Here is a 27,570-nt window from a genome sequence, read left to right as displayed (position 1 = left end):
AGACTGTCTATATTCAGCTCCACGTTTCGTTATACAGTGCACCGCAGACTGTCTATATTCAGCACCACGTTTCGTTATACAGTGCACCGCGGACTGTCTATATTCAGCACCACGTTTCGTTATACAGTGCACCGCGGACTGTCTACATTCAGCACCACGTTTCATTATACAGTGCATTGCAGACTGTCAATATTCAGCACCACGTTTCGTTATACAGTGCACTGCGGACTGTCTATATTCAGCACCACGTTTCGTTATACAGTGCACTGCGGACTGTCTACATTCAGCGCCACGTTTCGTTATACAGTGCACTGCGGACTGTCTACATTCAGCACCACGTTTCATTATACAGTGCATTGCAGACTGTCAATATTCAGCACCTCTTTTCATTATATAGTGCACTGCGGGCTGTCTATATTCAGCACCACGTTTCGTTATACAGTGCACTGCGGACTGTCTATACTCAGCACCATGTTTCGTTATACAGTGTACTGCAGACTGTCTATATTCAGCACCATGTTTCATTATACAGTGGTCTGCGGACTGTCTATATTCAGCACCACGTTTCGTTATACAGTGCACTGCGGACTGTCTATATTCAGCACCACGTTTCGTTATACAGTGCACTGCCGACTGTCTACATTCAGCACCACGTTTCATTATACAGTGCATTGCAGACTGTCAATATTCAGCACCTCTTTTCATTATATAGTGCACTGCGGGCTGTCTATATTCAGCACCACGTTTCGTTATACAGTGCACTGCGGACTGTCTATACTCAGCACCACGTTTCGTTATACAGTGTACTGCAGACTGTCTATATTCAGCACCACGTTTCATTATACAGTGGTCTGCGGACTGTCTATATTCAGCACCACGTTTCGTTATACAGTGCACTGCGGACTGTCTATATTCAGCACCACGTTTCGTTATACAGTGCACTGCCGACTGTCTATATTCAGCACCACGTTTCGTTATACAGTGTACTGCAGACTGTCTATATTCAGCACCACGTTTCATTATACAGCGGACTGTCTATATTCAGCACCACGTTTCATTATACAATGCACTGCGGACTGCCAATATTCAGCACCACGTTTCGTTATACAGTGCACTGCAGACTGTCAATATTCAGCACCACGTTTCGTTATCCAGTGCACTGCGGACTGTCTATATTCAGCACCACGTTTCATTATACAGTGCACTGCGGACTGTCTATATTCAGCACCACGTTTCATTATACAGTGCACTGCGGACTGTCTATATTCAGCACCACGTTTCGTTATACAGTGCACCGCACACTGTCTATATTCAGGACCACGTTTCGTTATACAGTGCACCGCAGACTGTCTATATTCAGCTCCACGTTTCGTTTTACAGTGCACCGCAGACTGTCTATATTCAGCACCACGTTTCGTTATACAGTGCACTGCGGACTGTCTATATTCAGCACCACGTTTCGCTATACAGTGCACCGCCGACTGTCTATATTCAGCACCACGTTTCGTTATACAGTGCACCGCAGACTGTCTATATTCAGCACCACGTTTCGTTATACAGTGCACCGCAGACTGTCTATATTCAGCACAACGTTTCGTTATACAGTGCACTGCAGACTGTCTATATTCAGCTCCACTTTTCGTTATACAGTGCACTGCGGACTGTCTACATTCAGCGCCACGTTTCGTTATACAGTCCACTGCGGACTGTCTATATTCAGCACCACGTTTCATTATACAGTGCATTGCAGACTGTCAATATTCAGCACCTCTTTTCATTATACAGTGCACTGTGGACTGTCTATATTCAGCACCATGTTTCGTTATGCAGTGCACTGTGGACTGTCTATATTCAGCACCACATTTCGTTATACAGTGCACTGCGGACTGTCTATATTCAGCACCACGTTTCGTTATACAGTGCACTGCAGACTGTCTATATTCAGCACCACGTTTCGTTATACAGTGCAATGCGGACTGTCTATATTCAGCACCACGTTTCGTTATGTGCACTGAGGACAGTCTATATTCAGCACCACTTTTCGTTATACAGTGCACTGCGGACTGTCTATATTCAGCGCCACGTTTCGTTATACAGTGCACTGCGGACTGTCTATATTCAGCGCCACGTTTTGTTATACAGTGCACTGCGGACTGTCTATATTCAGCACCACGTTTCATTATACAATGCACTGCGGACTGTCAATATTCAGCACCACGTTTCGTTATACAGTGCACTGCAGACTGTCTATATTCAGAACCACGTTTCGTTATACAGTGCTTTGCAGACTGTCAATATTCAGCACCTCTTTTCATTATACAGTGCACTGCGGACTGTCTATATTCAGCACCACGTTTCGTTATACAGTGCACTGCGGACTGTCTATATTCAGCACCACGTTTCGTTATACAGTGTACTGCAGACTGTCTATATTCAGCACCACGTTTCGTTATACAGTGTACTGCAGACTGTATATATTCAGCACCACTTTTCGTTATACAGTGCACTGCGGACTGTCTATATTCAGCACCATGTTTCTTTAACCAGTGCAGTGCGGACTGTCTATATTCAGCACCACGTTTCATTATACAGTGCACTGCGGACTGTCTATATTCAGCACCACGTTTCGTTATACAGTGCACTGCCGACTGTCTATATTCAGCACCACGTTTCGTTATACAGTGTACTGCAGACTGTCTATATTCAGCACCACGTTTCATACAGCGGACTGTCTATATTCAGCACCACGTTTCGTTATACAGTGCACTGCGGACTGTCTATATTCAGCACCACGTTTCGTTATACAGTGCACCGCAGACTGTCTATATTCAGCACGACGTTTCGTTATACAGTGCACCGCAGACTGTCTATATTCAGCACCACGTTTTGTTATACAGTGCACCGCAGACTGTCTATATTCAGCACCACGTTTCGTTATACAGTGCACCGCAGACTGTCTATATTCAGCTCCACGTTTCGTTATACAGTGCACCGCAGACTGTCTATATTCAGCACCACGTTTCGTTATACAGTGCACCGCGGACTGTCTATATTCAGCACCACGTTTCGTTATACAGTGCACCGCGGACTGTCTACATTCAGCACCACGTTTCATTATACAGTGCATTGCAGACTGTCAATATTCAGCACCACGTTTCGTTATACAGTGCACTGCGGACTGTCTATATTCAGCACCACGTTTCGTTATACAGTGCACTGCGGACTGTCTACATTCAGCGCCACGTTTCGTTATACAGTGCACTGCGGACTGTCTACATTCAGCACCACGTTTCATTATACAGTGCATTGCAGACTGTCAATATTCAGCACCTCTTTTCATTATATAGTGCACTGCGGGCTGTCTATATTCAGCACCACGTTTCGTTATACAGTGCACTGCGGACTGTCTATACTCAGCACCATGTTTCGTTATACAGTGTACTGCAGACTGTCTATATTCAGCACCATGTTTCATTATACAGTGGTCTGCGGACTGTCTATATTCAGCACCACGTTTCGTTATACAGTGCACTGCGGACTGTCTATATTCAGCACCACGTTTCGTTATACAGTGCACTGCCGACTGTCTACATTCAGCACCACGTTTCATTATACAGTGCATTGCAGACTGTCAATATTCAGCACCTCTTTTCATTATATAGTGCACTGCGGGCTGTCTATATTCAGCACCACGTTTCGTTATACAGTGCACTGCGGACTGTCTATACTCAGCACCACGTTTCGTTATACAGTGTACTGCAGACTGTCTATATTCAGCACCACGTTTCATTATACAGTGGTCTGCGGACTGTCTATATTCAGCACCACGTTTCGTTATACAGTGCACTGCGGACTGTCTATATTCAGCACCACGTTTCGTTATACAGCGCACTGCGGACTGTCAATATTCAGCACCACGTTTCGTTATACAGTGCACTGCAGACTGTCTATATTCAGAACCACGTTTCGTTATACAGTGCTTTGCAGACTGTCAATATTCAGCACCTCTTTTCATTATACAGTGCACTGCGGACTGTCTATATTCAGCACCACGTTTCGTTATACAGTGCACTGCGGACTGTCTATATTCAGCACCACGTTTCGTTATACAGTGTACTGCAGACTGTATATATTCAGCACCACTTTTCGTTATACAGTGCACTGCGGACTGTCTATATTCAGCACCATGTTTCTTTAACCAGTGCAGTGCGGACTGTCTATATTCAGCACCACGTTTCATTATACAGTGCACTGCGGACTGTCTATATTCAGCACCACGTTTCGTTATACAGTGCACTGCCGACTGTCTATATTCAGCACCACGTTTCGTTATACAGTGTACTGCAGACTGTCTATATTCAGCACCACGTTTCATACAGCGGACTGTCTATATTCAGCACCACGTTTCGTTATACAGTGCACTGCGGACTGTCTATATTCAGCACCACGTTTCGTTATACAGTGCACCGCAGACTGTCTATATTCAGCACGACGTTTCGTTATACAGTGCACCGCAGACTGTCTATATTCAGCACCACGTTTTGTTATACAGTGCACCGCAGACTGTCTATATTCAGCACCACGTTTCGTTATACAGTGCACCGCAGACTGTCTATATTCAGCTCCACGTTTCGTTATACAGTGCACCGCAGACTGTCTATATTCAGCACCACGTTTCGTTATACAGTGCACCGCGGACTGTCTATATTCAGCACCACGTTTCGTTATACAGTGCACCGCGGACTGTCTACATTCAGCACCACGTTTCATTATACAGTGCATTGCAGACTGTCAATATTCAGCACCACGTTTCGTTATACAGTGCACTGCGGACTGTCTATATTCAGCACCACGTTTCGTTATACAGTGCACTGCGGACTGTCTACATTCAGCGCCACGTTTCGTTATACAGTGCACTGCGGACTGTCTACATTCAGCACCACGTTTCATTATACAGTGCATTGCAGACTGTCAATATTCAGCACCTCTTTTCATTATATAGTGCACTGCGGGCTGTCTATATTCAGCACCACGTTTCGTTATACAGTGCACTGCGGACTGTCTATACTCAGCACCATGTTTCGTTATACAGTGTACTGCAGACTGTCTATATTCAGCACCATGTTTCATTATACAGTGGTCTGCGGACTGTCTATATTCAGCACCACGTTTCGTTATACAGTGCACTGCGGACTGTCTATATTCAGCACCACGTTTCGTTATACAGTGCACTGCCGACTGTCTACATTCAGCACCACGTTTCATTATACAGTGCATTGCAGACTGTCAATATTCAGCACCTCTTTTCATTATATAGTGCACTGCGGGCTGTCTATATTCAGCACCACGTTTCGTTATACAGTGCACTGCGGACTGTCTATACTCAGCACCACGTTTCGTTATACAGTGTACTGCAGACTGTCTATATTCAGCACCACGTTTCATTATACAGTGGTCTGCGGACTGTCTATATTCAGCACCACGTTTCGTTATACAGTGCACTGCGGACTGTCTATATTCAGCACCACGTTTCGTTATACAGCGCACTGCCGACTGTCTATATTCAGCACCACGTTTCGTTATACAGTGCACCGCAGACTGTCTATATTCAGCACCACGTTTCGTTATACAGTGTACTGCAGACTCTCTATATTCAGCGCCACGTTTCATTATACAGTGCACTGCAGACTGTCTATATTCAGCACCACGTTTTGTTATACAGTGCACCGCAGACTGTCTATATTCAGCACCATGTTTCGTTATACAGTGCACCGCAGACTGTCTATATTCAGCACCACGTTTCGTTATGCAGTGAACTGCAGACTGTCTATATTCAGCACCACATTTCGTTATACAGTGCACTGCGGACTGTCTATATTCAGCACCACGTTTCGTTATACAGTGCACTGCAGACTGTCTATATTCAGCACCACGTTTCGTTATACAGTGCACTGCAGACTGTCTATATTCAGCACCACGTTTCGTTATACAGTGCACTGCGGACTGTCTATATTCAGCACCACGTTTCGTTATACAGTGCACTGCGGACTGTCTATATTCAGCACCACGTTTCGTTATACAGTGCACTGCGGACTGTCTATATTCAGCACCACGTTTCGTTATATAGTGTATAGCTCTTTATATACAGTACTGTATATAATAAGCGCTGTCAACCACACGACTGTGATGGACACGTAGCTAAACCGCGGGATCTTTATCCATTTCGATTACTTTTTGTGAAATTTTAACTTACATGGAGCCCGTCACCTGATTTATGCTCCCCAAACCGCCGTCATGATGAACCAGAGCCTGGCTGCAAGACTGCACTTATATTTGTAGGTTTTCATAGAAAATATACTTTAAATATCTGACTATGGACCATAGGCAGAGAAAGAGATGAGACTAGTTCAGAGACTAAAGGCCCCGTTACACATAACGATGTCCCAGCGATCCTACCAACGATCCGACATGATGGGATCGCTGGGACATCGTTAGACAGCCCCTCCAGCGATCAGGATCAGCGAGCAAGCTGGTATCCAACGTAAACAGCGGGTATCTAAGAGCCGCGCTGCTCTTAGAAACCCGATGTTTACTTTGGATACCAGCGTGTAGCGTCGCTGATCGCTGGCTCCCGCTGCCACACGCAGCGATGCGTGCTGGCTAGCGAGAGACCAGCGATGAAAAACGGCCCAGGACGATCCAGCACGATCAGCGATACCCGGCGGGGGGGGGGGGGGGGCGGTCGCTGCTGGATGTCACACACAGCGATATCGCTGTGTGTAACGGGGCCTTAAAGCAAAACCATGTGAAGGCAATTGTTTATGCTGTGAAGATACAAGATGTGCAGCATCTGAAGCAGCGGATACTGGAAGCCTGTACTAGCAGTTCTTCTGCGGTGTTGCTATCAGTGTGTCAAGAGTGGGAGAAGAGGGTTACATTGGCAATCCAACACAATGGGCAGCACTTTGAACACATTTTATAGTTGTCATAAACTTGTAAATAACTCATGAAAGAATAAAGTTACGATAAAACCAAGCACACCATTGTTTTTTCTTGTGAAATTCTCAATAAGTTTGATGTGTGACATGGCCCTCTTCCCATTGGAAAAAATAAAATTGGATCCAAAATGGCCAACTTCAAAATGGCCGCCATGGTCACCACCCATCTTGAAAAGTTTTCCCCCTCCCATATACTAATGTGCTACAAACAGGTAGTTGATATCACCAACCATTCCCATTTTATTTAGGTGGATCCATATAAATGGCCCACCATGCATTACTGTGTTCTGCAGCACCAACTTCATTACCAACCCCCAAACACACGGGCATACGTGGCAATGGAGCGAAGGTGCAAATTGGAGCCCCGGCAGCCATTAAATAACCATCAGGTTCCCACAATTGAGTGACAGGGGCTCAATGGGGGTGAAAGAGAGCACTCCCCCTTCTAATTACTTATATGCTATGGTAGAAGTTCACCATGGCGTCCTGCAGTCCATGCGAGATACAAAATTACCACCTTGCGTCTGATCTGTATAGTAGTTGGTAGTCACTGGGTATGGCAAGCTTAGTTCCCCCGACTGTTGCCAAACATATACGGCAGATGACGGGAGAAGTAGGCAGACGCAAAGCAGGGGGCAGGATGGTTCAGCACCAGGTCCTCCCTTGTTCTTGGGTTCCATAGTGGTCGTGTGGCTTTCCAAGATTGGCACTATGCCACTGCTCAAAACTTTAAAGTGTTTTGGAAATACAGGTCTACTGGCCATAGTCAGCTACAATACAGCCACCTAATCCTCACAGCCTACTCCGCATGGTTTTGGAAATGTCTGAACAATTTAGATTATTTATCATTTTTTATAAACTTCCTGCTTTCCTCTGGAATTAAGAATCAAGTCAATTTTCACTGATGTGAAATGACCTACCAACGTTCTGCCTTAGCATGACTCTTGTTCTTGTCCATTACCTTTGCCCTAACATACATAAAAGACAGTATCCTCAGTAACTAAAATTTTGAAAACTGAAATACCACTTATATTCATTCATGAAATTTTCTATCAGCAATAAAGAATAATATGTCAATTAGCCACTAACCCACCCTTTATGCCTGAACCTAGATCTTTTGATAGGGATGTCTGACCTTGAAAAGAGCTGTTATACGTCTCACACCTCACCTTGCTGATGTTGCTGTGGAGGTGTTAGTTCACCAGGGCTCCCTGCAGACATGGTGTCCCCGCTCATTCTTTGGGGAGTACAACTGGATGGTACAATGGGAGAAACTGAGCTTGGAGGGGATTGTCCACCGGTCTGATTACAGGAGGACATACAACCAGGAAAAGGATGAGGAACATAGCCATTGGGTGGGCAATGAGCTTGGAGATAGGAGGGGTGTAGTAAATGTGGGTAGGCATGTCCATATCCTGTGTCAGCAAAATTACTAAAGTGTAGTGAGTCTTCACCATGTGGAACTGTGAATCCATACTGCATCTTAACAGGGTGGACCTGATAAGCAGGTGGAATATCATGGTTGGGCTGTACACTTTGCCCATAAGGCTGGGAAAGGTGTAATGGAAACTCTCCTCGATGGAAAGGTTGCATTGTTGACATTTTGCCTCCTTCCATAGTCCACAATCCAGGCACAGGATAGCAAGCTGAACTTTGACAATGAGAACATAGACACATTGGGGGCAAAACAGGTTCGTGAGAAATAGGCTGACACATATATTGTCGATTTTCTCTTAAACTTCCCCTCTTTGGTGGGCTTTGTGTTTGGTTGGGGTAATGTTGGGGCCCTTCAGACAATGAGCGATACAGTCTTCTTCTTTCCTGATCTGCATACAAGCCTGGATAGTGACCTCCTTGTAAAATTGCACTTGCTCCTGGTGCCCCACGAGGATCAAGAATTCCTTCTGGTCTGAAGTAAGATCTGCTAGGAGGTCCTTCAATATTGGGACCAGCATAACCTACTCTGCAGGAACAGTGCCTGGACAATACAGCTCTCCTTCCTGGATAGACAGCGAGGCTGCCAAACTGTGCTACTTCATCTTCCAAAATGATTGCTTCACAAGGCGATTTTCTCTGTTCATCCCAGGATGGTGGAGTTAAGGGCAAGTTTTGAGATGGTCCTTCATCAGATACTCCAGACCACTGAGGTGAGTACTGAAACCTCGAATCTCCATTCACTTTTGCCTGAATGTTTTGGTTTACACCTTCTTGGTGCATTTGATGATGTAAATTTCTAGGTCTTTCCTCAATATTTTGCCTTTGATGTCCATTTTGGGTTACCACATCCTCACATTTTACCAGTTGCGAGTAATGTGGCTCTCTTTCATTCTTTACATTAACTCCAAAACCACCTAAAAGTTTTGCTAGGTCTTCTCGCTCCGCTGCTGTTGGCAAAAACTTCTGTGGAGTTTCTTCCAACCTCTCAGTTGGGGCCGAAGAGTGTCCAGAGTCACTACTAACAGACAGCAGTCGTCCATGCTGTTCGGGGCTTCCATTTGCAGATGTCAATGGCGTGCTTTTTTTCTTCACACGGGCATACAAGCTGCCATCCAATGGCCCACGAGTGTGACTAAGATCTAAGGAGCAAAAAATATAAAAGAAATGTAAAAAAAGAAAGAAAGAAACTGGCGTAGAGTGTTTGGTGATAGAAGATAACCCAAATAAGTCTGCGGGTGAAGGATATCACTGTTCGGTTAAATGAGAGCTGTGATAGATACTTATGTGTAAAGCTTTCCATTTAACATATGGCATTTAACATTATTGAAAAGCTCATCCATTTAATGGATACCAGTGACTGATGTATTACGGCATCCATCACCAATACACTTCTATGTTTAAAAACAGTATAGATTTTTTTAACCAAACTGCACAGGATTAAACAGAGTATTTTGCTATACATTCATGTATTCTGGCTAGACAGAGGATCAAAGGTTTTTATCTGGCAATAGAACCTAACAGACAACTGCAACCCTACATGATGTGTATTGTGAGCTTTCCCACTAAATAGTGTATATTGGTCAAAACATGATGTGAATGGGACCTGATGAGAACATTACTGCCAAATGTGGCTGCTGATCAAATATCTGATTTACTAATATATGTCCACACCCTTACCATTAACAACTCCATTTTCTCCAATACAAATTCAATACATTCATACTAAAGATAAGTGAATCGATTCACAGGACCCTGGCCCAATGGAGACAACAATATTCTGTGGCTGCAGGATGGGAGCCCTAAGAACCACCTCTTATCTGCCGGCATTCCAAGCAAATCCTATTGTTGCAGTGTGTAATATGCTTTTTCAAAGAGACAGGACCTCGCTGACCATACAAGCTTACATTCTACAAGAGAGAGAGGGAGAGAGGACCCTGCTGATCATACGAGCTTGCACTCTACAGGAGAGATAGGGAGAGAGGACACTGCTGATTATATGAGCTTACACTCTACAGGAGAGAGGGAGAGAGGACCTCGCTGACCATACAAGCTTATACTCCACAGGAGAGAGGGAGAGAGGACCCCGCTGACGATAGGAGCTTACACTCTACAGGAGAGACAGGGAGAGAGGACACTGCTGATCATACGAGCTTACACTCTACATGAGAGACAGGGAGAGAGGACCCCGCTGATCATATGAGCTTGCACTCTACAGGAGAGACAGAGAGAGAGGATACTGATGATCATACGAGCTTACACTCTACACGAGAGACAGGGAGAGAGGACCCTGCTGCTGATCATACGAGCTTACACTCTACAGGAGAGACAGGGAGAGAGGACCCTGCTGATTATATGAGCTTACACTCTACAGGAGAGAGGGAGAGAGGACCTCGCTGACCATACAAACTTATACTACACAGGAGAGAGGGAGAGAGGACCCCGCTGACCATAGGAGCTTACACTCTACAGGAGAGAGAGGGAGAGAGGACCCTGCTGATTATATGAGCTTACACTCTACAGGAGAGACAGGGAGAGAGGACCTCGCTGACCATACAAGCTTACACTCTACAGGAGAGACAGGGAGAGAGGACACTGCTGATCACATGAGCTTACACTCTACAGTAGAGAGAGAGAGATGACCCCGCTGACCGTACAAGCTTACACTCTACAGGAGAGAGGGAGAGAGGACACTGCTGATCATACAAGCTTACACTCTAGGGAACAGACAGAGAGAGAGAGAACCCCACTTAGCATACACGCTTACACTCTACAGGAGTGAGAATGAGAGAGGACGCCGCTGATCACACGAGCTTACACTCTACAGTAGAGAGAGGGAGAGAGGACCCTGCTGATTATATGAGCTTACACTCTACATGAGAGACAGGGAGAGAGGACACTGCTGATCACATCACACGAGCTTACACTCTACAGTAGAGAGAGAGAGAGATGACCCCGCTGACCGTACAAGCTTACACTCTACAGGAGAGAGAGGGAGAGAGGACACTGCTAATCATACAAGCTTACACTCTAGGGAACAGACAGAGAGAGAGAGAACCCCACTTAGCATACACGCTTACACTCTACAGGAGTGAGAAGGAGAGAGGACGCCGCTGATCACACGAGCTTACACTCTACAGTAGAGAGAGGGAGAGAGGACCCTGCTGATTATATGAGCTTACACTCTACATGAGAGACAGGGAGAGAGGACCTTGCTGACCATAGGAGCTTACACTCTACAGGAGAGACAGGGAGAGAGGACACTGCTGATCACACGAGCTTACACTCTACAGTAGAGAGAGGGAGAGAGGACCTCGCTGACCATACAAGCTTACACTCTACAGGAGAGAGGGAGAGAGGACCCCGCTGACCATAGGAGCTTACACTCTACAGGAGAGAGAGGGAGAGAGGACCCTGCTGATTATATGAGCTTACACTCTACAGGAGAGAGAGGAAGAGAGGATCTCGCTGACCATACAAGCTTACACTCTACAGGAGAGAGGGAGAGAGGACCTCGCTGACCATAGGAGCTTACACTCTAAAGGAGAGAGAGGGAGAGAGGACCCTGCTGATTATATGAGCTTACACTCTACAGGACAGAGAGGAAGAGAGGATCTCGCTGACCATACAAGCTTACACTCTACAGGAGAGACAGGGAGAGAGGACACTACTGTAGAGTGTAAGCTTGTATGGTCAGCGAGGTCCTCTCTCCCTGTCTCTCCTGTAGAGTGTAAGCTCGTATGATCAGCGGTGTCCTCTCTCCCTCTCTCTCCTGTAGAGTGTAAGCTCCTATGGTCAGCGGGGTCCTCTCTACCTCTCTCCTGTAGAGCGTAAGCGTGTATGGTCAGCGAGGTCCTCTCTCCCTCTCTCTGCTGACCACACAAGCTTACACTCTACAGCAGAGAGAGGGAAAGAGGACCTCGCTGACCATACACGCTTACGCTCTACAGGAGAGAGGGAGAGATGACCCCGCTGACCATAGGAGCTTACACTCTACAGGAGAGAGAGGGAGAGAGGACCCTGCTGATTATATGAGCTTACACTCTACATGAGAGACAGGGAGAGAGGACACTGCTGATCACATCACACGAGCTTACACTCTACAGTAGAGAGAGAGAGAGATGACCCCGCTGACCGTACAAGCTTACACTCTACAGGAGAGAGAGGGAGAGAGGACACTGCTAATCATACAAGCTTACACTCTAGGGAACAGACAGAGAGAGAGAGAACCCCACTTAGCATACACGCTTACACTCTACAGGAGTGAGAAGGAGAGAGGACGCCGCTGATCACACGAGCTTACACTCTACAGTAGAGAGAGGGAGAGAGGACCCTGCTGATTATATGAGCTTACACTCTACATGAGAGACAGGGAGAGAGGACCTTGCTGACCATAGGAGCTTACACTCTACAGGAGAGACAGGGAGAGAGGACACTGCTGATCACACGAGCTTACACTCTACAGTAGAGAGAGGGAGAGAGGACCTCGCTGACCATACAAGCTTACACTCTACAGGAGAGAGGGAGAGAGGACCCCGCTGACCATAGGAGCTTACACTCTACAGGAGAGAGAGGGAGAGAGGACCCTGCTGATTATATGAGCTTACACTCTACAGGAGAGAGAGGAAGAGAGGATCTCGCTGACCATACAAGCTTACACTCTACAGGAGAGAGGGAGAGAGGACCTCGCTGACCATAGGAGCTTACACTCTAAAGGAGAGAGAGGGAGAGAGGACCCTGCTGATTATATGAGCTTACACTCTACAGGACAGAGAGGAAGAGAGGATCTCGCTGACCATACAAGCTTACACTCTACAGGAGAGACAGGGAGAGAGGACACTACTGTAGAGTGTAAGCTTGTATGGTCAGCGAGGTCCTCTCTCCCTGTCTCTCCTGTAGAGTGTAAGCTCGTATGATCAGCGGTGTCCTCTCTCCCTCTCTCTCCTGTAGAGTGTAAGCTCCTATGGTCAGCGGGGTCCTCTCTACCTCTCTCCTGTAGAGCGTAAGCGTGTATGGTCAGCGAGGTCCTCTCTCCCTCTCTCTGCTGACCACACAAGCTTACACTCTACAGCAGAGAGAGGGAAAGAGGACCTCGCTGACCATACACGCTTACGCTCTACAGGAGAGAGGGAGAGATGACCCCGCTGACCATAGGAGCTTACACTCTACAGTAGAGAGAGGGAGAGAGGACCCTGCTGATTATATGAGCTTACACTCTACATGAGAGACAGGGAGAGAGGACACTGCTGATCACATCACACGAGCTTACACTCTACAGTAGAGAGAGAGAGAGATGACCCCGCTGACCGTACAAGCTTACACTCTACAGGAGAGAGAGGGAGAGAGGACACTGCTAATCATACAAGCTTACACTCTAGGGAACAGACAGAGAGAGAGAGAACCCCACTTAGCATACACGCTTACACTCTACAGGAGTGAGAAGGAGAGAGGACGCCGCTGATCACACGAGCTTACACTCTACAGTAGAGAGAGGGAGAGAGGACCCTGCTGATTATATGAGCTTACACTCTACATGAGAGACAGGGAGAGAGGACCTTGCTGACCATAGGAGCTTACACTCTACAGGAGAGACAGGGAGAGAGGACACTGCTGATCACACGAGCTTACACTCTACAGTAGAGAGAGGGAGAGAGGACCTCGCTGACCATACAAGCTTACACTCTACAGGAGAGAGGGAGAGAGGACCCCGCTGACCATAGGAGCTTACACTCTACAGGAGAGAGAGGGAGAGAGGACCCTGCTGATTATATGAGCTTACACTCTACAGGAGAGAGAGGAAGAGAGGATCTCGCTGACCATACAAGCTTACACTCTACAGGAGAGAGGGAGAGAGGACCTCGCTGACCATAGGAGCTTACACTCTAAAGGAGAGAGAGGGAGAGAGGACCCTGCTGATTATATGAGCTTACACTCTACAGGACAGAGAGGAAGAGAGGATCTCGCTGACCATACAAGCTTACACTCTACAGGAGAGACAGGGAGAGAGGACACTACTGTAGAGTGTAAGCTTGTATGGTCAGCGAGGTCCTCTCTCCCTGTCTCTCCTGTAGAGTGTAAGCTCGTATGATCAGCGGTGTCCTCTCTCCCTCTCTCTCCTGTAGAGTGTAAGCTCCTATGGTCAGCGGGGTCCTCTCTACCTCTCTCCTGTAGAGCGTAAGCGTGTATGGTCAGCGAGGTCCTCTCTCCCTCTCTCTGCTGACCACACAAGCTTACACTCTACAGCAGAGAGAGGGAAAGAGGACCTCGCTGACCATACACGCTTACGCTCTACAGGAGAGAGGGAGAGATGACCCCGCTGACCATAGGAGCTTACACTCTACAGGAGAGAGAGGGAGAGAGGACACCGCTGATCATACGAGCTTACACTCTACAGGAGAGACAGGGAGAGAGGACCTCGCTGACCATACAAGCTTACACTCTACAGGAGAGACAGGGAGAGAGGACCTCGCTGACCATACAAGCTTACACTCTACAGGAGAGACAGGGAGAGAGGACACTGCTGATCACACGAGCTTACACTCTACAGTAGAGAGAGGGAGAGAGGACCCCGCTGATCATACAAGCTTACATCTACAGGAGTGAGAGGGAGAGAGGACACCGCTGATCATACAAGCTTACACTCTAGGGAACAGAGAGAGAGAGAGAGAGAGAGAACCCCACTGAGCATACAAGCTTACACTCTACAGGAGTGAGAAGGAGAGAGGACGCCGCTGATCATACAAGCTTACACTCTAGGGAACAGAGAGAGAGAGAACCCCACTGAGCATACAAGCTTACACTCTACAGGAGAGAGAGGGAGAAAGGACACTGCTGATCATACGAGCTTACTCTACAGGAGAGAGAGGACCCCGCTGACCATACAAGCTTACACTTTACAGGAGAGACAGGGAGAGTGGACCCCGCTGACCATAGGAGCTTACACTCTACAGGAGAGGGAGAGAGGACCGCGCTGACCATAGGAGCTTACACTCTACAGGAGAGGGAGGGAGAGCGGATACCGCTGATCACACAAGCTTACACTCTACAGGAAAGAGAGGGAGAGAGGACCTAACCATAAGAGTTTATACTCAACAGGAGAGAGAGGCAACCCATCTGTTCCTTAACCAATCACTCTGGAGATGGAAAGGGACTCTGCTGTATAAACTGTGCTCCTCTGGGAACCGCTGATCTGTGATGGCCCAGGTACTGACCACCACTGTAACTGTACAAGGGATGATAATCCGTAAGGTGTCATAGCTACAGGGCATTATGGGGAAGCCGACGCAGCAATGCAAAATGACATTAACCTGATCTCTGATGCTTCAGCAGTGAGGGAAATGGTGCTGGGCAAGTTTTTCTTTTTGAATCACAAATCAAATCTCAAAATGCTCATCTTTACAGAAAACAGCGAAAGGCCGGGGTCACACTAACCGGCGCAAAATACGGTCCGTAGTTTACAGGCGTAATACGGATGAATGACCCCTAAATAGTGCTTGCAAAATTTGGGAGTTGTAGTTGTTATTTTAAGGGGTTAATTCGTTGTTAAAAAATGCGTGGGCTTCCCATTGCCCTGTAGCGGTGGCGAATGGGTTAATCTAACAAAGGGTTAATGTCACCTTACAATCGAATGGTGACATTAACCCTTTGTTAGATTAACCCACTCGCCACCAATATAGGGCAATGGGAAGCACACGCATTTTTTAACAAAGAATTAACCCCTTAAAATAACAACTACAACTCCCAAATTTTGCACACAATCCCTCATCTAATTATTAGTCAGGGACATATAAAAAAAACATGAAATGAAATGCTTTACTGAATGTAAACCATGTGTCATTTCATGTCGGGTTGGGGAAAGATTTGATAGAAGCTCATCACTACTAATTTGCAATGGGGGGGGAATAATTTTAATCATGACTGTATAAGGATTCAGTTTGCAGGCAAAGCACATTCTCCCCTTAAAGCTACGCCTCTACATTCACTTTGTTGTCCTGTTTTCCCTCGGCACTCTATATCAGTAAATCATATTAATCTTCCTAGGGCAGCATGGTGGCTCAGTGGTTAGCGCTGCAGCCTTGCAAACCCCAAACCCCGTGTTTGCGTGGGTTTCCTCCGGGCACTCCGGTTTCCTCCCACATTCTAAAGACATACTCATAGGGAATTTAGATTGTGAGCCCCATCGGGGACAGTGATGAAAATGTGTGCAAAAACTGTAAAGCGCTGCGGAATATGTTAGCGCTATATAAAAATAAAGATTATTATTATTCCCTGTGTGTCCTGTCTTAGTGACTCATTGACCTTTCACATACATAAAAAGCTTAGACCCCTGAAATTTCATTAAAACAACAGAAATCTTACATCACTAATATTAACCAGAGCTATAATGTAAAGCAGCCTCTGGGAATGATGTCTGCGCAAATTATTACTGAGGAAGTGACTAATCCACTTAGTCTCTCCCCCGGACTTATATCTTGAAGTGGCTTGGAATAATGAGACCTCTGCCCTTTACATTAAGCACGTATCTGGCCCATCTGTTATATGTGACATTCAGTGCACTCACCCTCCAGACTGTCCTCGTGGTTAACATTGAGATTTTCATAAGAGTCAAACCGGACAAGGGGATCGGTGATGTCGTAATCCACTGAAACGCTGGGGTCTTTGTGGAAAACCTCTCGCCCTTTAATGTGGAAGATGGAGAGACAAAATGGGAATAAGATGGCAGTAAGTTTAGAAAGATGGTGTGCCGGAGGGAGAGAGATGTGTTTAGGAGAGAAAATGAGTTGATTATACAGAAATACCGGGGACTTCCACTGTATAATTTGTACATGATGATGTCGTCTATACAGGAAGAATCTGGTTAACGCTCTGGATGTTTAGTAATAAGACAAATCTATAACCTACAATACAAATAAAGCAATTTATTATGACTGGAGTTTCTGTGTGCCAGCCTTAGGACTGATTGTGAAGTCACTAGTTCCTGTCCGAGTTAGTTTTTCTTGTAAGAGTGCCATCGGTGTTTTTTACAGTGTTACGGTGTTCATTTGCATGATTCTTTCTTTGGACCGAGTGGTCTGCAAAAAAGCAATGAGATCAAAACTTGCCAATGCAAGTCTATGAGTCTGTTAAAAAAGCGGACAGCACTGGATGGCATCTGTGAGGTATGAAAAGCTGGAGAAATTTTTTCACCTGAGAAAAACTGATGGAACTCATCTAAAAAAAATATGATCAAACTCTGATTAAAAACACTGATGAAGCTCAGACTCTTTTTTTGCATTTGAGAATCACTGAAGGCTGAATGAGCCCTTAATCAAGGGAAACTGGACAAAGTTACACCAAATTCATTAGGAAGCATGTACCTCTTACTGAATATTATGAATGCTGATCCTTACCACCATAAATGCTACTCCAGCCAGGGGCTGGGCTGGTGTACATGTCTGGTGTCATTTACACCACCTAAGAGGCATAAATCATGATGAATTTGGCAGGCGGGCTTCACCACGGCCCATCCTAACTTTGGTGGACCTAGTTGGGACTTATGTAAAAATAAACAAAAAAAATAAATAAATAAATTGCTAAATTACTTTGTAAATTCCATTTGCCCAAATATTTTAAAATGTTTCAATATCTTTTTTTATGGCTGAATTCTGTCAAAAACGTCTTGATGGATCGGGCCCTATGACTCAGGAGTGTCCTTACCTTTAACTTTGTCTTGTCCAGAAGAAAATATAAATTCCACAGCTGCATCATCTGGAAATCTGTCATCTTGGAGAAGAAATCACAATTATTATTAATAATATGGGAAAAGGTCCGTAAATGGCAGTGAACTCTATGATGTTCTGTTACACCATGGAGAAGATCAGCGCACGGCTATCAGGCAATCACAGGGATCGCCAAATAAAAGAACACCCCATATCTCGGTTTTCCCATCCACATAAGTGTGAGAGAGTAATATAATGATGTAGTCACAGATTAAACTTCAAGATAAGACTTCAGGCAGACTTTAATATTCTTGACACTTCCTCAACGCAATGAAAATGACCATAAATGTCTTCTCAACCAATCACTGACCGCAGCAATGACCCCCTAAATCATTCCAGTATGCTAAGACCAGAAAGGACAAGGTAAGTGTCAGAAACTCATCTAAGGGCAGATGTAGACATCCGAGTGTGATCCAACAAAACACTGGATGGCACTCATACCAACGTTATTCTATGGGGCCGTGAACGTGTCCAAATTTTGTCCTCAGGCAGAGATCACAATATAATGACACTCTGATCAGAATGTGATTAGTATAATTGAGCTGATGTGGACTGTCTTACTCCGGTCCTGCACCTGAAGACAACAGACGCGCTGTGTGAATTGTGTGGCTTTATATGGGACAGTAATGTGTACAGTATGTGATATATTATGGTGATGTATAGTATATAAAGTGTTAATGCATAATGTGAACATAACATAAGGATAAGACAGCATAGAATATAGCATAGGATATAGAACAGGTTTGCATGTACATAGGAAACTGTTAAGGTTAGGATTAGCCCAGTGGGGGCACTAGTGCTGATAAGAAGAGGGGCACTTACTGGTTAGAGGGAGTTCAGGGTCAGCCAGAGAAGTGTGGAGTGAGTTCAAGTTCAGGAGGGGTGATGGGCTGCTAGGGGCAGCATGTGTCGCTTATTCCAGGCAGTGGGAGGCATTACTGGGATCCCAAGCAGTTGCTCCTGTCACATCCAGAACCTAAGGTCTGGCATAGGGGCTGCTGGACAAATTATGTCCTCTGTAACGCAGGGGAAGATGGACAGGGACCCAATAGAATCCGTGGGCTTGGGGATAGTCTAGGAAGAGTTAGTGACAGGTAGGCCCCACCTCTACGCTGCTGGTGTATGATGTCACTGACAGAACAGGAGATCATATGGGGCAGTATGGAGACAACATGAGGGCAGAATGGAGACAAAATTGGAGGCAGAATGGAAAAACATGGGGGAGAGGTAGAATGGAGAGTCATGGGGTAAGGATTGAGACACAAGGGGCCAGGAATGAGACACAAGGTGTCACGATCCATGCTGGATTGTGACAGATAAAAGCACAGGCAACCTTTTTTTTTTTCCTTTAAGCTGTTTGCTTAAAGTTAGTTTTGCCCCCGGTGGCCATTAGGGTCATTACACAGTGGTGTCTTTAGTTCTAGTTTTGCCCCCGGTGGTGGCTAGTATTTTTACATGGGAATCACTAGCAGGTGTGATTGCTCTGGCTCTTGCCTATAAATGAGAGTCAGGTGGTCTCACTCACTGTTGGTGATACTGGTCATTTCCAACCATCCTTGGTGGAGGAAGGAGCTAGAGAAGAGTTCCTTTCAGCTCAGTCAGAGTCCTGGTGTGGAAGGAGCAACAGTGAGGAGTTCCTTGCAGCTCTGACAGAGCTTTGGTGAAGTAGCAGCTACTCAGGAGGAAAGCTGCACTCAGGTGCTGGACTCTGTTGCTGGGAGCAATAGCAACAGAGCAAAGCTAAGTGGTTTTTCCCTGTTTGTAACTTTCCTTATGTGTGTTTTAGTGCTGTGGTGGGATTAGTTTCTGCACTGCCAATTCATTAGAAAGGGATAGGTGCAGGGCGAGGTAGGGTTTTTAGGTATCCTGCTCGTCGCCAGGTGCGGAACCTGCCTAGGGACCGTCAGGAGTGCAGAGACACTGACTCAGGGGAGTGCAGGAGGTCTCCACGTCCCCGTTCCCTATTGCAGGGCCCTCCATTGTATCGGTTTCCCTGGTGTTTCCCTTATCTCTGTAAATTTGCCCTGCTGGAGCGGTGTATCCAGATACACGTGTAACTCTTGAAATTCGCCTCCTGGAGGTGGTGTATCCGGCTGAACGTTTCATTGTTTAAATTCGCCCTGCTGGAGGCGGTGTATCCAGGGTCACAGGTGTCATAGGAATTCGGCCTGCTGGAGGCGGAGTATCCAGTCACCCTGTGACATCACACAAGGGGCCAGGAATGAGACACATGGGGTCCAAAATAGAGTACATATGGGAGCAGGATGTGGAACATTATTAATGTAGGGGCTAATTAAGGGATATTATTACTGCAGTGATGTAGTGACGCATTTTTTTAGGTTACTGTTTTCAGTAGGGGGGGTCCTGTTACTCTGCAGGGCGACACTGTCACTTTTTTCTTCATCTGGTGTAGTGTAGAAGTTGGGGAATAATTGGGGAATGTTCTCTGGATAACTGTTTTATTTTCTGTAGAAACGGGTCGAAGTGATGGCGGTCTGCACTGAATGAAGAAGAAAAGCGAAGATGAAGGACATCAACTAGAGTTGTCACCGGTGAGTCACTGTATTACCTGCTCACTTACACTATACACTGTATACAGAGCTTCTGTGTATAATATTACTGGTGATCATTGTATTACCTATACACTGACACTACATACAGTGCTCCTGTGTATAATTGTCACCGGTGATCACAGTAATAACTGTACAATGACACTATACACTGTATACTATGTATAGAGCTCCTGTGTATTATGGCACTTATGGTAATATTAGTATTTGTTTTTATTAATGATTAGTAATGTATTGTTCACTGTGGGGTGGTAATATCTGGTCTGGTCATGGTGTGATTGTATTCCTCCCTTGTATGTGCTATTAGTCGGTCACTATGTGATGGTAATATGTGGTCCGGATCATAGTGTGACGGTATTTGTCCCTTGTATGTGGTATTATTGTTCATTTTAAAAAATGTATTTGACTCATTCCCCTAAAGAAAAACAACTAAAAATATACCTAAAAAGAGCATTGGAGATTTTAAGAAATGTTTAATAGATTAGAGTAGAGTAGGGTCCGGCCAAAAGAGTGTACCTTGTCATGGTGGTGGCTTAAAAAAATCTTTTGGCCAAAACAAAAGCTGATGGCTTAAAACATTCACGGTGATATAGATGTGAACAAAAACAAAGCCAACATTACATCCCAAATGTGGAAGACTTGCAAATCTTTCCATTAATCTTTCTTTCTGTTTATGTTCCCTTCTTGGTCAGAAATACAGATGGAAAATAGGCAAGTGTGAAAATGGAAACTTTTACCTTTGTCTGATTTCATCACTCTGGGTTGAAGAAAGTCCACCAACACAAAAAATGAAATTGGTTTAAAAAACAAACAAAAAAAAGTACTGCAGCAGCCTCACCAGGAACAACAAATATAACAAGATCTTTTCTGCCTAAAGCAAAATGACCAACATTCTGTTAACATCTCGCCAATTCAGCAGCCACAGACCGTGACTAAAACATTTGGCCTAAAGTTCTCTTTCTGTCCCCACATGTCTTAAATGGCTAAAGAAGTAAACAGACCCTGCCTAAAAGTGAAGCTATAATCAGAAAATTACCTATTGTTTGTCAGGTTATTCTGGTAAATGTATTTTTTTTTACATTTGGGCAATGCTTTTTTCACATTTCACAATCTGTTTCAAAACTAAAGAACAGAAATCTTGCGCTGAACAATGGGGCTTTTTTTTTTTACTCTTCCTATTGTTTCAGGAAACAACACATGTCCAAAGTCACAATGAGCAAACTCTATCTTTTGTATTGAAGTATCCAATGAATGTGTGCAAAAGTTATTGAAAATGAAGGGGAAGTAGGGCCAGCCATGGCATTTTAACCCTGCTTTTCTGATAAGTAGTCTACTGAAAACTCTTCCTAAAAAGACAGGAAGTATCAGTTTAAAATAGACCCAGTGATCAATGCAAAAATTGCAAGATTATTAATTATGAAAAACAAAACGCTGTCGAAATTTTAAAAAAAATATGCAAAAACCTGATTTAAACAACTGGTCATTTTCTGATGATAGCTTCCCTTTAGTGGTCATTTGGAAACGACTTTGAAAAACTCCATTTTTTTTAATGGTAGGGAGCCAGGGTAGTATGTGCCACGTCTCACCTGTGCTCGCACAGTCCAGCTGGTCTTTACTGAAGCAGAGGTGAGTGTTGTGAATTGTACAGGTATGGAATTGAAGTCTGAACAGGACCTCGCGCTCGTGGGGCTTGCAGCGCTTATGGTAGCATTTCACCTGGGAATACAAAATTTTATGATGCAAATAGGTGACAAATAGTAAACTTGCTTGAACAGTTTACGTTTCAAGTTTTAGAGCAATGTTAGAAAATCACTTTTAATAATAAAGTGTAACCAATGAAGTAATAAATATCATTTTATCTGCACTATACAGAGCTGTCAAAGGTAGTAACTGCACTGCATTATACTTTATAGTGGGGTGGTGCAGGGCCTCCACGGCTTCCAGGCTCCATAGCCGCTGCATGATCTGCCGATAGCGGCAGTACACATGTGGTCTGTATTCTGATGACAGAGCTGCCAAAGTGCACGATTCTTATAGTAACATTGGAGGACATTTATCAAGCTAAATGTGCCACAATTCTGAAAAAATTGCACCCAAAAAATTACACCATATTTATTATAGGTTTTAGACAATTTCAGCACCTTGGCCGATAGGGGCAGAGCTGCCTGAAATGGATGTGGCCTAATGTATACAAAATGCGCCAAAATTGTAACACACATTTCTGGCCCAAAGTAAGCAAACTAAACAGCTAAACTAAAAAAAGTGGTGGGAACTTAGACCAGAGTTAAAGTAAGATTCATCAAACAGCATGAATCACTGTGATAAAACTGGCGCGTTTTAAGATTTTTCTAGTCTATGTTTGCGCCGTCTAAGAACTCGTCCCCATTCTGTATAACTGTATCCATAAAGGTTCAGCAAAAGTTCAGTGAAGGTCTTTATTACAGTAAGAAATAAGACCATAAATGCGTATTTCCCTGGTTGACACACACACGTGGTCAAAATTGTTGGTACCTCTCGTTTAATGACAGAAAAACCCACAATGGTCACAGAAATAACTTGAATCTGACAAAAGTAGTAATAAATCAAAAAGAAATGATGGTACCGCTGAAAATGGACATGATAAATCAAGATGTGTCCACTAATTAGCATCACAGGTGTCTACAATCTTGGAATCAGTGAGTGGCCTGTATAGAGGGCTACAGATACTCACTGTGCTGTTTGGTGACATGGTGTGTATAAGACTCAACATGGACCAGAGGAAGCGAAGGAAAGAGTTGTCTCAGGAGATTAGAAAGAAAATTAAAGCCAAGCATGTTAAACGTAAATGTTATAAGACCATCTCCAAGCAACTTGATGTTCTTGTGACTACAGTTGCACATGTTATTCAGAAATTTAGGCTCGATGGGACTGTAGCCATCCTCCCTGGACGTGGCCGCAGGAGGAAAATTGATGACAAATCAAAGAGATGGATAATATGAATGGTAACAAAAGAGCCCAGAAAAACTTATAAACAGATTAAAGGTGAACTTCAAGCACAAGGAACATCAGTGTCAGATCGCACCATCCGTCGTTGTATGAGCCAAAGTGGACTTCATGGGAGACGACCAAGGAGGACACCATTGTTGAAAAAAAATCATAAAAAAGCCAGACTGGAATTTGCAAAAGTACATGTTGACAAGCCACAAACCTTCTGGGAGAATGTCCGAACAATAAAAGAAATTGTTACCATCCACCTTTCATGTCTCCCCTTTTTCCTCATAGATTGTAAGCTTGCGAGCAGGGCCCTCATTCCTCTTGGTATCTGTTTTGATCTGTGTGTTTATTGGTATGCTGCAATGTCTATTGTCTGTACAAGTCCCCTATATAATGTAAAGTGCTGCGGAATATGTTGGCGCTATATAAATAAAGTTATTATTATTATTAATGTCCTATGAACAGATAAGACAAAAATGGAACTTTTGGCAATGCACATCAGCTCTATGTTCACAGATGGAAAAATGAAGCATATCAAGAAAAGAACACTGTCCCTACTGTGAAACATGGAGGAGGCTCTGTTATGTTCTGAGGCTGCTATGCTGCATCTGGCACAGGGTGTCTAGAATCTGTGCAGGGTACAATGAAATCTCAAGACTATCAAGGGATTCTAGAGCGAAATGTGCTGCACAGTGTCAGAAAGCTTGGTCTCAGTTGCAGGTCATGGGTCTTGCAACAGGATAATGACCCAAAACACACAGCTAAAAGCTCCCAAGAATGGCTAAGAGGAAAACATTGGACTATTCTGAAGTGGCCTTCTATGAACCCTGACATAAATCCTATTGAGCATCTTTGGAAAGAGCTGCAACATGCCGTCTGGAAAAGGCAACCTTCAAACACGAGACAACTGGAGCAGTTTGCTCTTGAGGAGTGGGCCAAAATACCTGTCGAGAGGTGCAGATGTCTCATTGACATTTACAGGAATCGTTTGATTGCAGTGATTGCCTCAAAAGGTTGTGCAACAAAATGTTAAGTTAAGGGTACCATCATTTCTGTCCAGGCCTATTTCAAGAGTTTTATTTTTTTAAATTCTGTGGAAGCATGGTTGAAAAGCAATGTCTGACTTTCATTTGTTCATTTACATAGATTTTTTATTTATTATTACTTTTGTTAGACTCAAGTTATTTGTGACAATTGTGAGTTTTTCTGTCATTAAACGAGGGGTACCAACAATTTTGACCACATGTGTATATAAAAATTATTTGCCGTTCATATTTTCAGTCTTTTCAGCTTCTTTTAACTATGTTGGGTTTCCACAGACGGTTAAAGGAAGGGAGCAGACCACTCTTCAGGCAGCTTTCACTTGGAAGCCCCTCACTAGTCTATTCACTACAAGCTTAAAAAAAGCCAGTGGCCAATACCTCAAAAGAGATGACTAAAAAGACACCAAAGAAGACCCTTCACAACAAAAGATGCTAGAGTAATCCGAAGCATCTTCCTTCTTATAAATTGGCCGGATTCTCACACATCTAAAAGACATCATATCTCCATAACTTAAGGCCCTGATGCAGCAGAAAATATTGTAAGTACACTATGTCTGCCCCGTCCCTGATGCTCCGTACTCTATGTCTGCCCCATCCCTGATGCTCTGTACTCTGTCTGCCCTGTCCCTGATGCTCCGTACTCTATGTCTGCCCTGTGCCTGATGCTCCGTACTCTATGTCTGCCCTGTGCCTGATGCTCCATTCTCTGTCTGACCTGTGCCTTATGCTTCGTACTCTATGTCTGCCCCGTCCCTGATGCTCCGTACTCTATGTCTGCCCTGTGCCTGATGCTCCATTCTCTGTCTGACCTGTGCCTTATGCTTCGTACTCTATGTCTGCCCTGTCCCTGATGCTCCGTACTCTATGTCTGCCCTGTGTTTGATGCTCCGTACTCTATGTCTGCCCTGTGCCTGATGCTCCGTACTCTATGTCTGCCCTGTGCCTGATGCTCCGTACTCTATGTCTGCCCTGTGCCTGATGCTCCGTACTCTATGTCTGCCCTGTGCCTGATGCTCCGTACTCTATGTCTGCCCTGTGCCTGATGCTCCGTACTCTATGTCTGCCCTGTGCCTGATGCTCCATACTCTATGTCTGCCCTGTGCCTGATGCTCCATTCTCTGTCTGACCAGTGCCTTATGCTTCGTACTCTATGTCTGCCCCGTCCCTGATGCTCCATACTCTATGTCTGCCCTGTCCCTGATGCTCCGTACTCTATGTCTGCCCTGTGCCTGATGCTCCATACTCTATGTCTGCCCTGTGCCTGATGCTCCATTCTCTGTCTGACCAGTGCCTTATGCTTCGTACTCTATGTCTGCCCCGTCCCTGATGCTCCATACTCTATGTCTGCCCTGTCCCTGATGCTCCGTACTCTATGTCTGCCCTGTGCCTGATGCTCCATTCTCTGTCTGACCTGTGCCTTATGCTTCGTACTCTATGTCTGCCCCGTCCCTGATGCTCCATACTCTATGTCTGCCCTGTCCCTGATGCTCCGTACTCTATGTCTGCCCTGTGTTTGATGCTCCGTACTCTATGTCTGCCCTGTCCCTGATGCTCCGTACGCTATGTCTGCCCTGTTCCTGAAGCTCCGTACTCTATGTCTGCGCAGTGCCTGATGCTCCGTACTCTATGTCTGCCCTGTCCCTGATGCTCCGTACTCTATGTCTGCCCTGTCCCTGATGCTCCGTACTCTATATCTGCCCTGTGCTTGATGTTCCATACTCTATATCTGCCCTGTGCTTGATGCTCATACTCTATGTCTGCCCCGTCCCTGATGCTCTGTACTCTGTCTGCCCTGTGCCTGATGCTAATTTGTACCATAATCCCAATCAGATTGTCAGGACAATATGTTGTAAGATACCTGTAAAATGCAGAGACCAATACATACCATGATATCGCCTTTCAGAAGCAGCGCTGGCTCCAGGCTAATGCACAGCTGATGCTTCTTATTATCGCCATCCCCTTGGCTTAAGCTGGAGACAAGAGAGGAAGAGTTAGGACTCGTGAAGACGACTGTAAAAATTGAACAAGTACAAGCCGTCATTTACATAGGTAACACTCGTCCCCATGTTATTCTATGATTCGGTCTGATTCAGTCTAAGGAAAAAAAATCGCAGCATGCCCGAGTTGGATCTAATTATCATATTGCACTCATCCAGTCATCAGTCAGTATAAAAAAAAAAAATCGGATTGTACTCTGATAACATCCGAGTATTGTCTGATTTTCACGGACAGACAGAATGAAGATGTTTTTTTTTATTCTCTACATTCAAGAAAATTGAATCAAACTCTAGTCAGACTCTGAGTGTAGCTCCGTGTGTTGTTCTGGACAACAGACGGGTTGCAGGAGCTGTAAAGCAACTATTTTCATCCTTGTGGCCTCATTCACACATTCGTATTTAACCTTTTATTGGAAAAAATGGTACTGGTGTCAACAGTGTTGTGAATCCATGTGTCTGTTTTTACCATCAGTGTGTCATCTATGTCACCGTTTGTACCATCAGTGAGTCATCTGTGTGTCCATTTTTACCATCAGTTTGTCATCTGTGGGTCAAAGAATCATAGAATGTTAGACTTGGATGCGACCTCCAGGATCATCGTGTCTAACCCCCTGCTCAATGTCAATGCAGGATCCAGTAAACCATTTCAAACAGATGTCTGTCCAGCCTCTGTTTGAAGACTTCCATTGAAGGAGAACTCACCACTTCTCGTGGCAACCTGTTCCACTCATTGATCACCCTCACTGTCTAAAAAGTTTTTTCTAATATCTAATCTGTATCTTCTCCTTTTCAGTTTC

At 45.0% G+C, this 27,570-nt stretch overlaps 1 protein-coding gene across 1 annotated transcript in view; it reads right to left on the bottom strand.

Annotated features, from left to right (window-relative positions):
- TNS2 (tensin 2) overlaps positions 1 to 27,570 on the bottom strand; it is a 256,747-nt gene that overhangs the window by 46,448 nt on the left and 182,729 nt on the right. Inside the window, exons 14-18 of the mRNA XM_073546168.1 lie at positions 26,662 to 26,746; positions 22,347 to 22,476; positions 18,129 to 18,194; positions 16,993 to 17,109; positions 8,168 to 9,574 (exon numbers count right to left, since the gene is read on the bottom strand). Coding sequence (XP_073402269.1) covers positions 8,168 to 9,574; positions 16,993 to 17,109; positions 18,129 to 18,194; positions 22,347 to 22,476; positions 26,662 to 26,746 — 1,805 coding nt within the window. The remainder of the gene's footprint in view (positions 1 to 8,167; positions 9,575 to 16,992; positions 17,110 to 18,128; positions 18,195 to 22,346; positions 22,477 to 26,661; positions 26,747 to 27,570) is intronic.

Source organism: Dendrobates tinctorius, unplaced genomic scaffold, assembly GCF_039654945.1.
Source record: "Dendrobates tinctorius isolate UK_male_01 unplaced genomic scaffold, ASM3965494v1 ptg000145l, whole genome shotgun sequence".
In the NCBI taxonomy this organism is placed as follows: domain Eukaryota; kingdom Metazoa; phylum Chordata; class Amphibia; order Anura; family Dendrobatidae; genus Dendrobates; species Dendrobates tinctorius.
The sequence above is the reverse complement of the archived record's forward strand: the minus strand, read 5'-3'. Positions and strand labels throughout refer to the sequence as shown.